Raw genomic sequence first — 13,662 nt, forward strand, 5'->3', positions numbered from 1 at the left:
CTAGAAAGCGCAAAATTGCATTCCTTCCAGACTCCCAAACCGTACACCAATTTCCAGAAAACCTTCAAAAACACAAATCATAGTTGCTGGGTCATGTTAATGTTGATTAAAAGCTCCATGAAATCTTACCACTTAATCCAGTGTATTGTTTATATTGCTTTCCCCCCATTGTATTTCTCAGCTTCCTAATGCTCCAAATCAACCAGATGCCTTTTACTATTATATGTTTCAGTTAATGGTATTGTTAATAACCAGCAAAGCACTCAATAAGCAGTTAAAGGGCACATGAGAAGTCAGCAAAAGCTGTGTTGAAACATTAAGAAATGCTGATATGAATTCCAAATTTTTCTACCCGAGCTCTGCATGTTTTCTAATCCAACTGTGAGTAACACTATCTGAGTGAGCAGTCTGCAGGAAATGTAATGAGCCAGTCATGTATAAATATCTAGGTGATGAGAAAGAGGAATCTTATGGAGCACATCCAGTCCCCCCCCCCGTGTGTGTGTGTGTGTGTGTGTGTGTATTATCAAGCACAATTCACTGGAAAAACATCACATACAAATCATTAATTTGGAATGATATAGAGAAGCATTTTGTTCCTTAAAAAAAAACCCCTTCAAGACTTGTGAGGCCGTGCCTGACAAATAAGGTACTTATTCCGTTGTGCTGTATGTGCAAAGCAACCACACACACAAACACTGCATGCCTATTAGAGGTGACCAGTGAAGGACTATCTTGCTCTTTTTAGCCCAAGGACCCTAAAATGCCCCATGTTGGAGGGATTATGAACACAGCATGGTCATGTATTCCACTGTCGGAAGGAGTCTTCTACTTGAAGGGTCCACTCCAAGTCTAAATTAAAAACCATAGTAGTTCCTTGAAGTTCCCCATCAGCAGTAAGAAGGCCCAAAGGTCACCTAGTCATAGTGTTTCCCATTATATATATTGTATTTCTATTTAAATCATATGAATTTGTATATAAATTTGCATACCTATAAACCTATGCAAATTTTATGCAAATGAGCACTTGCTTTTGCTGTTGGTATGTAAATAGCCATTTTATATGAATGGGTTCAATTCCCAGTACAGTGGTACCTCAAGTTACATACGCTTCAGGTTACATACGCTTTGGGTTACAGACTCCGCTAACCCAGAAATAGTGCTTCAGGTTAAGAACTTTGCTTCAGCGGCACGGCGGCAGCAGGAGGCCCTATTAACTAAAGTGGTGCTGCAGGTTAAGAACAGTTTCAGGTTAAGAACGGACCTCTGGAACAAATTAAGTACTTAACCCAAGGTACCACTGTACAGTAAACACCAAAGCACAGAATCACACTTCTAACTAGGGACAATTTTGCAATCCATTAAAATACTTACCTGTGTGCTTTCTTCCATGCATCTGCAGATGAGACAATTTGAAATATCGTTTATTGCAGCCAGGGTATTCACACATGAAAGGTCTTTTCTCATTTGTGTCACCTGCTGATCTAACAATCATAGGAGCTACTCCAGGTACTCGTCTCACATCCTATAATGACATTAAGAATTTGGATTATTATATGACCAGTTTTCAGAATTGGAAGCAGTGCATGCAATAACTGCTCCAATTATACTACCTTAAACTCAAAACATATCAATTGTAATTAATATTTATTTAATTTGTTTATTAATCTTTTTTCCCCTTCCTGTAAAACAAGCTTTAACATATTACTGCTTAGCAAAAATGAAAATTTCAGGCCTTCAGTTAATAATCACATGTCATCTGACATGCCAGATCTAATATTTAGGAAAGTGCAATGCCACTTTGAAGTTTCCCATTTAGAGGAATATTGTAGCTTGTTCTAATGAAAATTATTTCTGTTGTTTCTTTTTCTTTAAGTCAGCCAATAGTTTCTCACTGAATTTACTACTGATGCAGTGGAACAGTAGAGAAAAGATCCTGTAGAGAGGTGTAAAAAATAATAATGCATGGCATATAGAAAGTAGATAGAGAAAGTTTTTCTCCCTCTCAAAGCGCTAGAACTCATGGACTTCCAATGAAGCTGAATGTTGGAGAATTCTAGGCAGGCAAAAGAAAGCTCTTCACACAGCACATAGTTAAAAGTATGGAAGCCACTCTCACAGGAGGCAGTGGTGGCCACCGATTTAGATGGCTTTAAAAGGAGATGCAGCAAATTCATGGAGGATAATGTATATTAGTGGCTACTAGCCATGATGGCTGCCTCCATGGTCAGATGCAGTAATTATTCTGAATGCCAGTTGCTGGGAACCACAACAAGGGAGAGAATCCTGTCATGCTCAGGTCCTGCTGGCGAGCTCCCTATGGGCATCTGGGACCATGGCCTGATCCAGTTCTTAACTTAAAAGCAGCAGTTTCCAATGACAGCTGGAAATCCATTTATAATTGTACATTTTCTGCAATATACTTACCTGTATTCCTCTAAAGACTCCATGGGTGTGTATTCTATACTGGGCCCCACAGCTGTATAACATAGGGCCTGCATGGTTATCACTTTCATATCCTGTTGCATGGCTGAAAATAAAGAAAGGCCAAAGGTTGGAAATTAACTATACTCTGTTGATGAAGTATTAGCGACAGGCCTTCATTCAATCTGAAAACAACTAAATAGACCAAGGAAAAGTAATGGAAACTTAGTGATTCTGTTTCAAACATAGGTTTCAAAGAGAGAACATAAGATTTGCCTAGTAGTGCTTTAAATTTTGATTACTGAAAAAAAATAGCACAGATAGGGGTGGAGGAACACAGAGAATCAAAAGTTAATGCAGCAGATACGTGCAAGTTATTTATCAGTTAAATGCCAAGTTGGCTATTGCTAATATCTTTGGAATGAGCAAAATGCCTCAGGTTTCACATTAAGTGCAGTGGGTTTTTGTCAGCACCTCATGACTCAGATATAACCAGATAGGACTGAGAAAGTGATGACATTTACAAGAACAGCAGTGGTGCAGCCACAGGATAGGATTACAAATCAGAGTCCTAACTATTTAACCCACATATCATCTTGGAAGATGTACTGTAGCTTAACCTTTAGTAAAATCAACAAACAAGGAAATCGTTACCTTGTGGAAATCAATGATCCCCCTCTGTGCAGCAAGGATGCAACCCAAACATTTCCCTTGAAGTATTTAGGACTTTCAGTTTAAGGCTAAAAATAAGTGAACTTCATCCTGCAACATTTAACTTTCTATAAATATAAACCTGTATTTACCGGACTTCTGATAGCTGAGACACACACTTTTATTCTAAAATGAAACTGGAGAACCATTTCAGTCTTACACTTGAAGAAAAAAGTTTACCTTTAAGTCGTGTAAGAGTTAAGAAATTACACGACACCCATCCCTTGACTTCTGTATCAGTCATTGATCTCAGTGTGCTTCCTAATTGGAAATTCAATGGAACTTACTCCCGGATAACTGTGCAAGGCTGCAAATATGCAGGGCAATAATAATTATAATAATTATAATTTATTATTTATACCCCGCCCATCTGGCTGAGTTTCCCCAGCCACTCTGGGCGGCTCCCAGTCGAGTGTTAAAAACAATACAGCATTAAATATCCTATGCATCCTATGCATGCTTGTTTAGAAGTACATATCATTGTGGCTTTCTCCCTAGTAAGTATGTTTTAAGGACTGTAGCCTCAGGTTTCTTATGTTTCTTATGGCACAACACACAGAATGGAAATTACTGGCATAGATGGAGACCTTTTGTGAGGGGACTATTTGTGCTCAGAACTCTTCTTTACCTTGAAGCTAGGTTACTTGCCCATGGGCAAACTTCTGGGGAATGCATGTCAGTTGTGGGAGCAGTCAAAGTGAATGTAGTTACACACACACACACACACACACACACACACACACACACCCCACTATCTATCCTCCATCCAGGCAAGCAAGAAGTATTATCACAGTTCAAGGGACATTCCAGCCATATGTAGTGGCAGATGCAGAGCATGGCTGTTGAGGGTCATGGCCAGTGGGTGAGTGTCCTGTACAGAGTCCTGAGGGCTAGAAAGTCCCATTTATCCCCTAGGCCTAAGGTGCTCCACCCCTGGTATAATCCAAGGAACCCTCTCCAAATATCACATCCTATTATAATGACCCAACACAAACAACATGGAAAAGGAAAGAGGCAGGAATAAAAAATGGATTCTCTAACCTGCAGAGCAATAAGAAACTGTAGATTTTATCCTCATCAGTCAGTCTTTTAGAAAAAAAGAATGTTATAGAATCATAGAACTGTAAAATTGGAAGGGACCCTGAGGGTTATCTAATGCAGCTCCCTGCAGCGCAGGAATCCTGCCCACAGCTTTCCCTCGGTGGGTTCAAACCACCAACCTTTTGGTTAACAGCCACATGCACTAAACCACAGCACCACAGGAGGGCCCCAAGATGTATGTAACTAGTCAATAAAATTTCCACTGCTGTTCCTAAATAAAAGAACATCCATGTGTCTTTTACTTATAAAGTTGCCTGGGTGGCTTAAAAATTTCCTGGGTGGCTTACAAGCAAGACATTATTTAAAAAATACTGAATTAATAATTAAAATCAATAAAAGACGAAAACTATATTTGCAACAGCAACAGCATAAATAGTCTGTAGCCAACTAAATCCTACTCAAAGTTAGACCCGTTGATATTGATGTAATAAATTTAAGTCCATTGGTTTCAATTGGTCTACTCAGAGTATGTCTTATTTGGATACAACCTACAGCCTGGATTATACTGCAATAGCCCACAGTAGCCTAGAGCAGTATAAAACACAACTGCCAATTCAAACAGTTTGAACACCTTATTTCAAGTGCTAAAAAAAGATGCATTCACAACTGAGAAACAAAAAAATACCCCCAAAATGTTAAGCAAGCATTATATATTTCTCTGTTTAGAAGACCAAAAAATACTTGATCCTTGGGACAGAAGAAATGTAAAATGATTGAGCATAATAGTATATAGTACATCCAAGTCTATTTAAATGTGTATCTTATATAATAAAATGTGTGATGAAAAACAGAGCAGCTCTGAAGAATCATGACAACTTTGTTTTTTAAAAAAATCATAAAAAGTTATCTGAAAAGTATGAATCCTTGAATTACTTCCTTCGACAACCTTTATTTTGTTGCACTGGCATTGTTCGTAAGATGGATATACTAGAGCCCCAGGTTAATAAAGATGTACTAAGCTTTTTCTAGGGAATCCAGAGGCAAGTTAGCAAACATCAGCATAAAATATGAAAACTGAGTGATTCATCACCATCAACCCTGGATGTTTTTTAAACAGTTGGGGGGAGGTGGGGGGAGATTACACAGAACAGATACCACATTAAGCCATAACTTAATAGCAGTTCAAGAAAGAGATCAGGATTTTAGCATGGAGAAGCAGCCAAAAATGTGAGGCACAGGAAATATGCCACTTTCATTTAGGAAAATAATGAAATGATGTTCAATATGACTATTTAAAACAATTGTCATCATAGTACTGAAAAATATACACTGCTGCTTTCTTTGGTAATAATGCTACTACCAAGCAGCTGTATTATGAAGATTATTTACATATTTTTTTTTAGAAAAAGTAAAACTCTGTTGAGGCATTCTCATTGCCCGAGCAAGGCCAGTGCCACAGTCTAGAACAGTTAGGTACTCTTAAGCCCATTGCTTTCATTGAGCTCCGCTAATTGTACCTATTGGGGGACGTGGGTGACGCTGTGGGTAAAACCTCAGCGCCTAGGACTTGCCGATCGCATGGTCGGCGGTTCGAATCCCCACAGCGGGGTGAGCTCCCATCTTTCGGTCCCAGCTCCTGCCCACCTAGCAGTTCGAAAGCACTCTTAAGTGCAAGTAGATAAATAGGTACCACTTTATAGCGGGAAGGTAAATGGCGTTTCCGTGTGCTGCTCTGGTGCCGGTTCGCCGGAGCAGCTTCATCACGCTGGCCACGTGACCCGGAGGTGTCTGCAGACAGCGCTGGCTCCTGGCCTATAGAGTGAGATGAGCGCACAACCCTAGAGTCTGTCAAGACTGGCCCGTACGGGCAGGGGTACCTTTACCTTTACCTTTAATTGTACCTATTAAATTAGCTCCTCCATTTACCCCTTCCTGCTTCATCCCCCTAAACCCCATCCAATCTTGTTGCAAAACGCCCAAAGAACACTTCTACTGGGGAGGGGAAGTTGGGAATGGGGTTCTGCCCATGCATATCCTGATCCACACCTATTGCTTATTGCAGTCTTTGCCTTCTGAGTTCTAATTTGAATTATATTCAGGCTTGGAAACAGCACCAGGCAGCTCCCAGAAAATTTTATGATGGCAGGTACTTGACATTTGCTGGGAGTCAGTGTTCTGGAAATCCTTTTATCCTTTTAACGTGCTGATCATATTGGGAAGTCACCAATTTGAAGAAGAAAAAAACCAAACCTTTTTTTTTTTTTTTTTTTTGCAAGTGGAACCACCATAACCACGAAAAAAAGTAGTGGATGACGGAAATGTAGTTGGGTCATTAGTGTTTAAACTACATACCATGGAAGAAAGTAATTGTCAAAGATTGGCAGTGTTGTATAGATTTAATACACCTTTGTCACGGCTAAAATGGCCGCTGTTTCTTTAATATGAATAAAGCTGAGTCAGCATGAGTCAGCGGCCTGCACCAGGTTGTATATATAGAGTGAGAAATGTTAGTTTGTTGCGGAGTTGGGTTGGTTGGTTAGTTAGTTAGTTAGTTAGTTAGTTAGTTAGTTAGTTAGTTAGTGAAAGCTGGTAGTGTTGGTGTGTACAGTTGGTCAGTTGCTTTTGCACAAAGACTTTTAAGAATAAAACTCTGCAAGGATACTTTTCTCATGGACTCTTTTATGCCGACAAGGGTCTGAGGGCCAGGCTGAGGAGACAAAGGGAGGTCAGAACCCTTTCCTCTTTTTTTTTTCTTTTTTTTTTTTTTTTTTTTTTTACAAACACTGACAACCTTTTCTTTTTTTGGCTTAGATTCAATAAGATCTTTTTTAAGGACCGGCTTTTTTTCAGAAGCCATGCCAGGCTATGATGGGATAGGAAGGAGGTGAGAAAGCCCTGTTGTGAACAAAGAACACTGCATGCACTTCCATGCCAGTAAAATCAGGATAAAGAAAAGGTGGTATGCATCTGTGAACATGTGTGACCTCATCATGACCTATTTGGAAAGAGTGTGAAACATTGCTGATAAGCCCTCGTGTGTTCCGGTTTATGATTAATACATGGCTTTGAACCTCTGCAGTTATTTAAATATAGTTTATTGTATATCGCTTTGGATCTTTTTTAAAAAGAGAAAACCCATAACCCCACTTAGGATGGGGAAGGGGTAGGCTGGCACAATCACCTCTCCACCAGCAGAGAGAAGTGGTGCTGGGTGGGGAGGCAGGTTCTGGGGCAGTAGAAGCTCTGAGTTTCATCCTGGTGTGCGGAATCCAGCAGAAAACCCCCAAACAGGGCATGAATGGGATCAGGGACTGAGGGCACCAAAGAGTTTGGATCTGCTAGATTCAAGTCTCCTCCCGATATGCCATCCTGGAGCTGACACACCAAAACAAAAAACAAAAAAACCTACTGCCTGCACCACCTTTCTGCCTGGCCAGCAAGAGGCAACCAGAGAGGCAGCAGTAAATTTGCCACTCCACATCTCCCTAGTCCCTTGTTAGAATTGCTCTGCCCACACGGCATTTATAAAAACTAGAAATCTCAGCAGTAGAAATATAACAACTTATTCACAGAGCAGGGAATCCTAGCTTCTACTTTTTGTGTGCTTGTAGCATAAAAGAGGGTTGCTTAAAGTGGTAGATTAGCAGATAAATTGTGAAAAAGAAGCAGCAGATGAACCTCCCTTAGAATAACATATCATTTCCTTCTGTAGTTCTTTGTTATTAGTCCCACTGTTGTTCATTGACTTTTACACCACTGGCAAGGGCTTGGCTTTTGTTTTTAATTGTATCTAGAATATTATGCACTTAATAAATAATAAGTCATCATCATAATTTTAAATGCATTTTTGTCAAACACAAAATGAATGGTTTGGTTTAATTGCAATTTAATTTTAGGGTCATGTGAATTGATTATATTTGGAGTGTACTTTTTTAATATGAAAAAGAATTTATCACCCACCTTTCACCAGCAGGTCTGAGGGTAGGTTTGGACAATTTGAGAATCAGTATTAAAAACAGTTAAATATAGCTGTGATTACTGCATAGCAGGGAGTTGGACTACATGATCCTTTGGGTCTGTTATAACTCTGGTTCTATGAAATCACAGTCTCAGGAGCAGGGTTAGGGTCCTGAAAAACACATCTCATTTGTGCATGTGTGATTTTACCGAATGTCATATACATCACTTGATCTGTGTTTAAGGTTTACTCACAATGGAGTACATGAACTTGCTATTATTTCAGTGTCAACGATGCAGTGCCCACAGACACCAGCATGCCTGCTAGTACTTCCTATGGTGAAATGTGTCAGAATATATCTATCTCTTTATACAGTGTTTTACCAAATTTATAAACCTCTTTGCAGATTGAGGCCATCAAAGCAGTGTACAACACAATAAAAAGTAAGATAAATCCAAATTCTAAAAACAATTTAAACCACTTCTGCAAACTCTATAGATGTACAATTAATTTTTCACAAATGACTGGATCACACCTCAGGTGCCTAAACACTGGACACCCATCTCATAATTAATTCCAGAGATCTGGAGCCGCAACACTAAAAGCCCAGTTTGTAAGTGGACTTCCAGGGCAGGTGAATCTGGGGAGCACAGTTGCTGGACAGGGATATAGTGGTGGGCGTGGGGGTGGCTTAGGTAAGTTGTTTATGGTTCAAAAATACATGGTAACATGTTAGTTCTTCCTGCCCAGTTCCTTTTTTCACAGGCTCAGACTCTTCTACGCTGAACACACCCCATTAAACTTCACTGGATTCCAGGATTGGATACCCACCTTCCCATTTGTTTTGAATGGAGGAGAGTTGCAAAGAGTTCCTCTCTCTTGAGTGTGGCAGTGGCTGATTTGGGTACCTTTCCCACTACTTAATGGGGTTGCTGACAGGTGAGTGATATGCCCACACCATGTTATGTTCCCATCTCCTTTTCTGCTCTTTTAGATGTGGTTGCGCCTTCAAAGTATCTACTGTGTGTTGTGCCACAACCATGGAACCATTTTGTGTTGCGTCACACCCCAATGGCAGCTGTTTTATGACTGGTGCCCATGGCACTTCCTCAAAATTCCAAGTGGGGCCCAAAGCTTGGTGACCCTTGAAGAGAGCTGTTCAGAGGACAGTGATTCCAACTATGAGTGTGCACACAGCAATGATGGATGTAGCCCTTTCAGAAAATCATCAGACGTACTAAAACCAAGTGTTTGACAAGTTGGGGCCTAAATCCAGCAACATCTACCTCTTCTGGAAGGCTGTTCCAGAAACTAGGTATGGAGATGATTTCAGTGTACACCACCCATCATTGTGTACTATTAGGGCTATGCCTATGTCCAATCACATATGCCCCCAAGCAGAATCTGCTATAGTACATTTTTAAAAAATCATTTCTCAGATTTTGAAAGCCTTTTCAAACATTTGTTGCAGTATAGTATGGGAAGGAAATCTTAACTGAATCACATAGGAGAATGACAGCAAGTATATAAAGGCTAAAATCTGTGAAGAGATATATAGAAGCCACATATTTCAATGCAAAGAAGGATGCCAATATTCATTAAGTTCTTCAAGAAGGAGGGAAACATCTGAAACACTACACTCCTGGGAATCCCTTATGAACAGTCCATGTATTTTAAAGATGTAAATCTTAGGAAGAGTAGCTTATGTTCATGGCAACTGAAACTGAAGGCGCTGTGTTTTGTAACTCTCTCAGCCAAAGAAGACAGATAACTATTTTGGCTCATATTACCAACGATGAGGCTATGTCTAGCTCTGATTTTCCACAGATTCTACAATCTTAGCCTATACCAAAACATTTAAATTGACTTTACCATAGATCGTTCATCATGATTCCATCTTCTCTTTGCTTTTTCCTCCTAAACAACCCAGGTCGCATCACTGCTAAAAGTCTGCACTTATGGATGCATAGAATGCCATTTATTGTCTTCATTCTACTTTCAATATTTCTGTTTAAGCCAGGGGGTTTCCTCCACCACCACCACTCAGATCCCTAAAGAGTAACCTCTTCCTTGCTTTAATTACTTGGATCTCAGACAAGGTTTATATGCTTCTTCATTTTGCAGGATATTTTCTCTAGAAGAGACAAAACATCATATCTAAAGAGGAAATTGCAGACAATGAAGGAGAAAAGTCCGAAATGGCCTCCAAAAAAAGGGGGGGGCAGAAGTGGGTATTGTATTGAGGTTTTTTTTAAAAAAATCAAAACCATGTAATGTGATGGATTGTTGAGAAACTGGGTATTCTTTCCATTTTTTCTCTCCTGTGAGTTACATGCCAGATGTCAAAGGTACTGCTGGAAACATTGGCCTCAGTTCATTACCATGTTACCGTTACATTTTACATTACTATTTAATGTGAATGTGAATTTTAACCTGCACATTTTATTTTGCAATGTAACAAGTACCATATCTGAATGGGATGCAAGAGTACATTATTATTGTTATTGTTGTTGTTGTTGTTATTTATTTGTATCCTGCATTTTTGCTTGACAGGGGCTCATGCAAGTCTGCAAACACATTACATGGGTCATACAATAATGTTCACCAAGGAAGTAGCTAAAGAATCCTTTAATCAGTTGGAGGTATGTGCTGTTAATATTATTCCCATCTGTGCTCAAACTATCCAGCAGAGATGGGAAAACTGTTATCTTCCAGATGTTGTTGGGTTTGCACTTCCATCAGCCCCAGCCAGTGGTCAGGGATTATGGCACTTGTGGTTCCATTACATCTGGAGGGTCATGGGTTCCCAAGCCCTGCAACAGAGGATATAACAGTTTGCTACATCCTAGGAGTAGGGCTTATTTGTTTTTATAAGCTTACCAAGATGAATAAGTAGCATCATTAACTTCCGTTTATTCGCAACGGATTGCAACCACACCACTGAGATAACTACAGGTTTCGATTTTCAGTCATCTTAGCATGACTTTATATGTAGCAGTTTCCATATAATAAATGACACGTTTTCTCAGTGCTGCCATAGCAACATAAACAATGCGTTCCATCATACTGTTCTCACTGTAAATTTGCTTACTGGCCCAATTTTATTTCCTTTCTTTTTTAAGGGAGGGGGGGTCTCCTGATGTCCAACACACAGAAAATGAGCTGAAATAGAAAAAGTGTTGTTTTTCAATTGCTAGCATATGCAGTGCTGAATCATTTGAAACAAGTAGCACTGAATAAGAGTGCTATCTAATAATGCTACCTCCCCATAATTAGATAGTATACATTTTGGTTAAGATTTCCAGTGACATGTTAGGATATCTCTTGCACTATAGGTTAATCCATTTCTGTTTAGTGTCATGTCAAACTCACATTACTTACACTCTATCTTTATTTAGTTTTCAGCTCATTCCAGGGCTTCTGTATAATAAGTACATACTATGTCTGCACATGCTGGATGGGGGGGGGGGAGAGACCTGGATGAGCAACTACTTCTTCATCTTTATGTCTCCCTTCCCACTTTTTTTTTTTTTTTAGAAAGAATCTCTTGACAATAATTGATTATGTGTGGATGGGGAATGCTCAGATCTAATTTTTCATGCTTCTGTTAGGGCTTGGTTTCAACAAATACACAAAGCATAGTCAGGAAAAACTAATTCAGAACCTCAAATGAGAGGGTGTGGAGGAATTCCAACACAGAGAAATGTGCACTTAACACACGTTGGTCTCAGTGAGACTAAGTGAGACTAACTCTTCCAGTTGCAGCTAGGCTGTTTGAACTGTGGGATTTCAGTCCACAAATAAATATTGTTAAAAGATAGGATAAGGAATTTTGCTTTTCTTCAAACCAAAATTATTTTCAACATGCTAACACCAGAAGGATCCAACTATTAGCTATTACCTTAGGTACTATTAGTACCTTAGGTTATAGACGCCTCGGGTTACAAACACTTTGGGTTACAAACACTTTGGGTTACAGACTCCGCTAACCCAGAAGTAGTATACCTCGGGTTATGAGCTTTACCTCAGGATGAGAACAGAAATCATGCGGTGGTGGTGCAGTGGCAGCAGGAGGCCCCATTAGTTAAAGTGGTACCTCAGGTTAAGAACGGACCTCCAGAACAAATTAAGTTTGTAACGAGAGGTACCACTGTAGTTAATCAATACTGATCTATCTTCTTAAAAATAAAATAAAACGCTGCAACTTTACTCTCAGAAGATGCAAGTAAACACGTTGCCAGAAAAAAGCAATTACCGGTACATATAAATGAAAATAAAGCAATTATAATTATTTAAAATATAGTGAATCATTTTTTTTCATACATTTGTGAAAATGCATTTTCTTATTTTCTCTCAAATGTTGATTTCAAATCTACACACCAGATACAAATATCATTTATAAATCACACAGTCGAAAGGTTCTACTCCACCAAAACATGCTAGCCAACATTAAATTCTGTGAGTTGTCCTCTGGTTGCTATACTTATAATGACCTTCATCTCCCCACTTTGTTCAAACCTCAGGAAAGAAAGGAGTGCACTGTCCAGAACCGCCCCCATATCCTGCCTGCAGCCTCATCAAATATCTTTAGTAGCATGCGGCTCCTTCAAGAAGGACTTCCTGCTTCCAGGGTAACAGGAAACAATTTCTAGGCAAGCAGTGGCCAGACTGGAGCCCACTCCCTACAGGTGGGAGAGAACAACAGTCCGGTCCATAGGGAGGAAGCTAAGGAAAATGGGAGGGACAGCGGAAAAGCAAAGGCAAAGGATGTAAGATCTATGAGAATCCAAGGTAATAAAAGGACGCGAGAGACGGAAAAAGTATAAAGAAATGGGGAGGAAGATTAAAATAAGACATTTAAAAAGGGATGGCGAAAAGGAAAGCGTGGGCTGTGGCATTGTTACTGTAAGGAGCCACTGTGGCTGGAACCGGGAGCCACTTTGGCTTTGACCTGAGCTCTGTTGCTCTTTGTGTGAGCAAGCAAGGCCACAGACTAAAATCATCTCCAGGCCCATAGTCCTGCCTCAGGCTCCAAAGTGACACAGCCCATCCAAGCAGACCACTGGTCTCTTCTGACCTGGCAAAGCTGTAAAAGCTTCCAGATCAGCTTTAGGGTTTCCCCTCTTTGGGGCCAGTTGACAGAAAATTAAAGGGCCAAACAAGGTTTTCCCCACCTATCCACCCTCCATTATGTATCATAAGTAAATAAAATCCTGTTGTATTGAACCTTGCCTCCACACCCTTTCCAAACTGATGAACTTTAGCACTTGGGTCCATTCCAAACCCAGAGAACTCAATTCCCCAACCCCAGGCATCACCCAGACCCCAACATCTGGTATTCAGGCTTGGGTTTATACTAGGCAATAGTCAGCTTGGCCTTTTCTATGTGGTTACTATGCCCAAACTTTATTTTTCTGTCTGCTGGCCCTGTTCCTAGGTACTCTCCATCTCGCCAGCTCCCTGTGAAACAGCCCTGCAGTTTTGGGAGGGCTGGATGCAGTAGGCACAGATTTTGATCAGGTCCATTT

The 13,662-nt window shown here is 40.1% G+C and overlaps 1 protein-coding gene across 3 annotated transcripts in view; it reads right to left on the reverse strand.

Moving 5' to 3' along the window:
• Positions 1 to 13,662, reverse strand: part of WT1 (WT1 transcription factor) — a 55,845-nt gene that overhangs the window by 12,745 nt on the left and 29,438 nt on the right. For all 3 annotated transcript variants that reach the window (XM_079969946.1, XM_079969945.1, XM_079969944.1), the window contains 2 exons: positions 2,428 to 2,530; positions 1,375 to 1,525 (listed from right to left, as the gene is read on the reverse strand). In XM_079969946.1, the coding sequence (XP_079826072.1) occupies positions 1,375 to 1,525; positions 2,428 to 2,530 (254 nt within the window). The remainder of the gene's footprint in view (positions 1 to 1,374; positions 1,526 to 2,427; positions 2,531 to 13,662) is intronic.

The sequence above is a fragment of the Podarcis cretensis genome (genome assembly GCF_951804945.1).
Source record: "Podarcis cretensis genome assembly, chromosome: 1".
Lineage (NCBI taxonomy): Eukaryota > Metazoa > Chordata > Lepidosauria > Squamata > Lacertidae > Podarcis > Podarcis cretensis.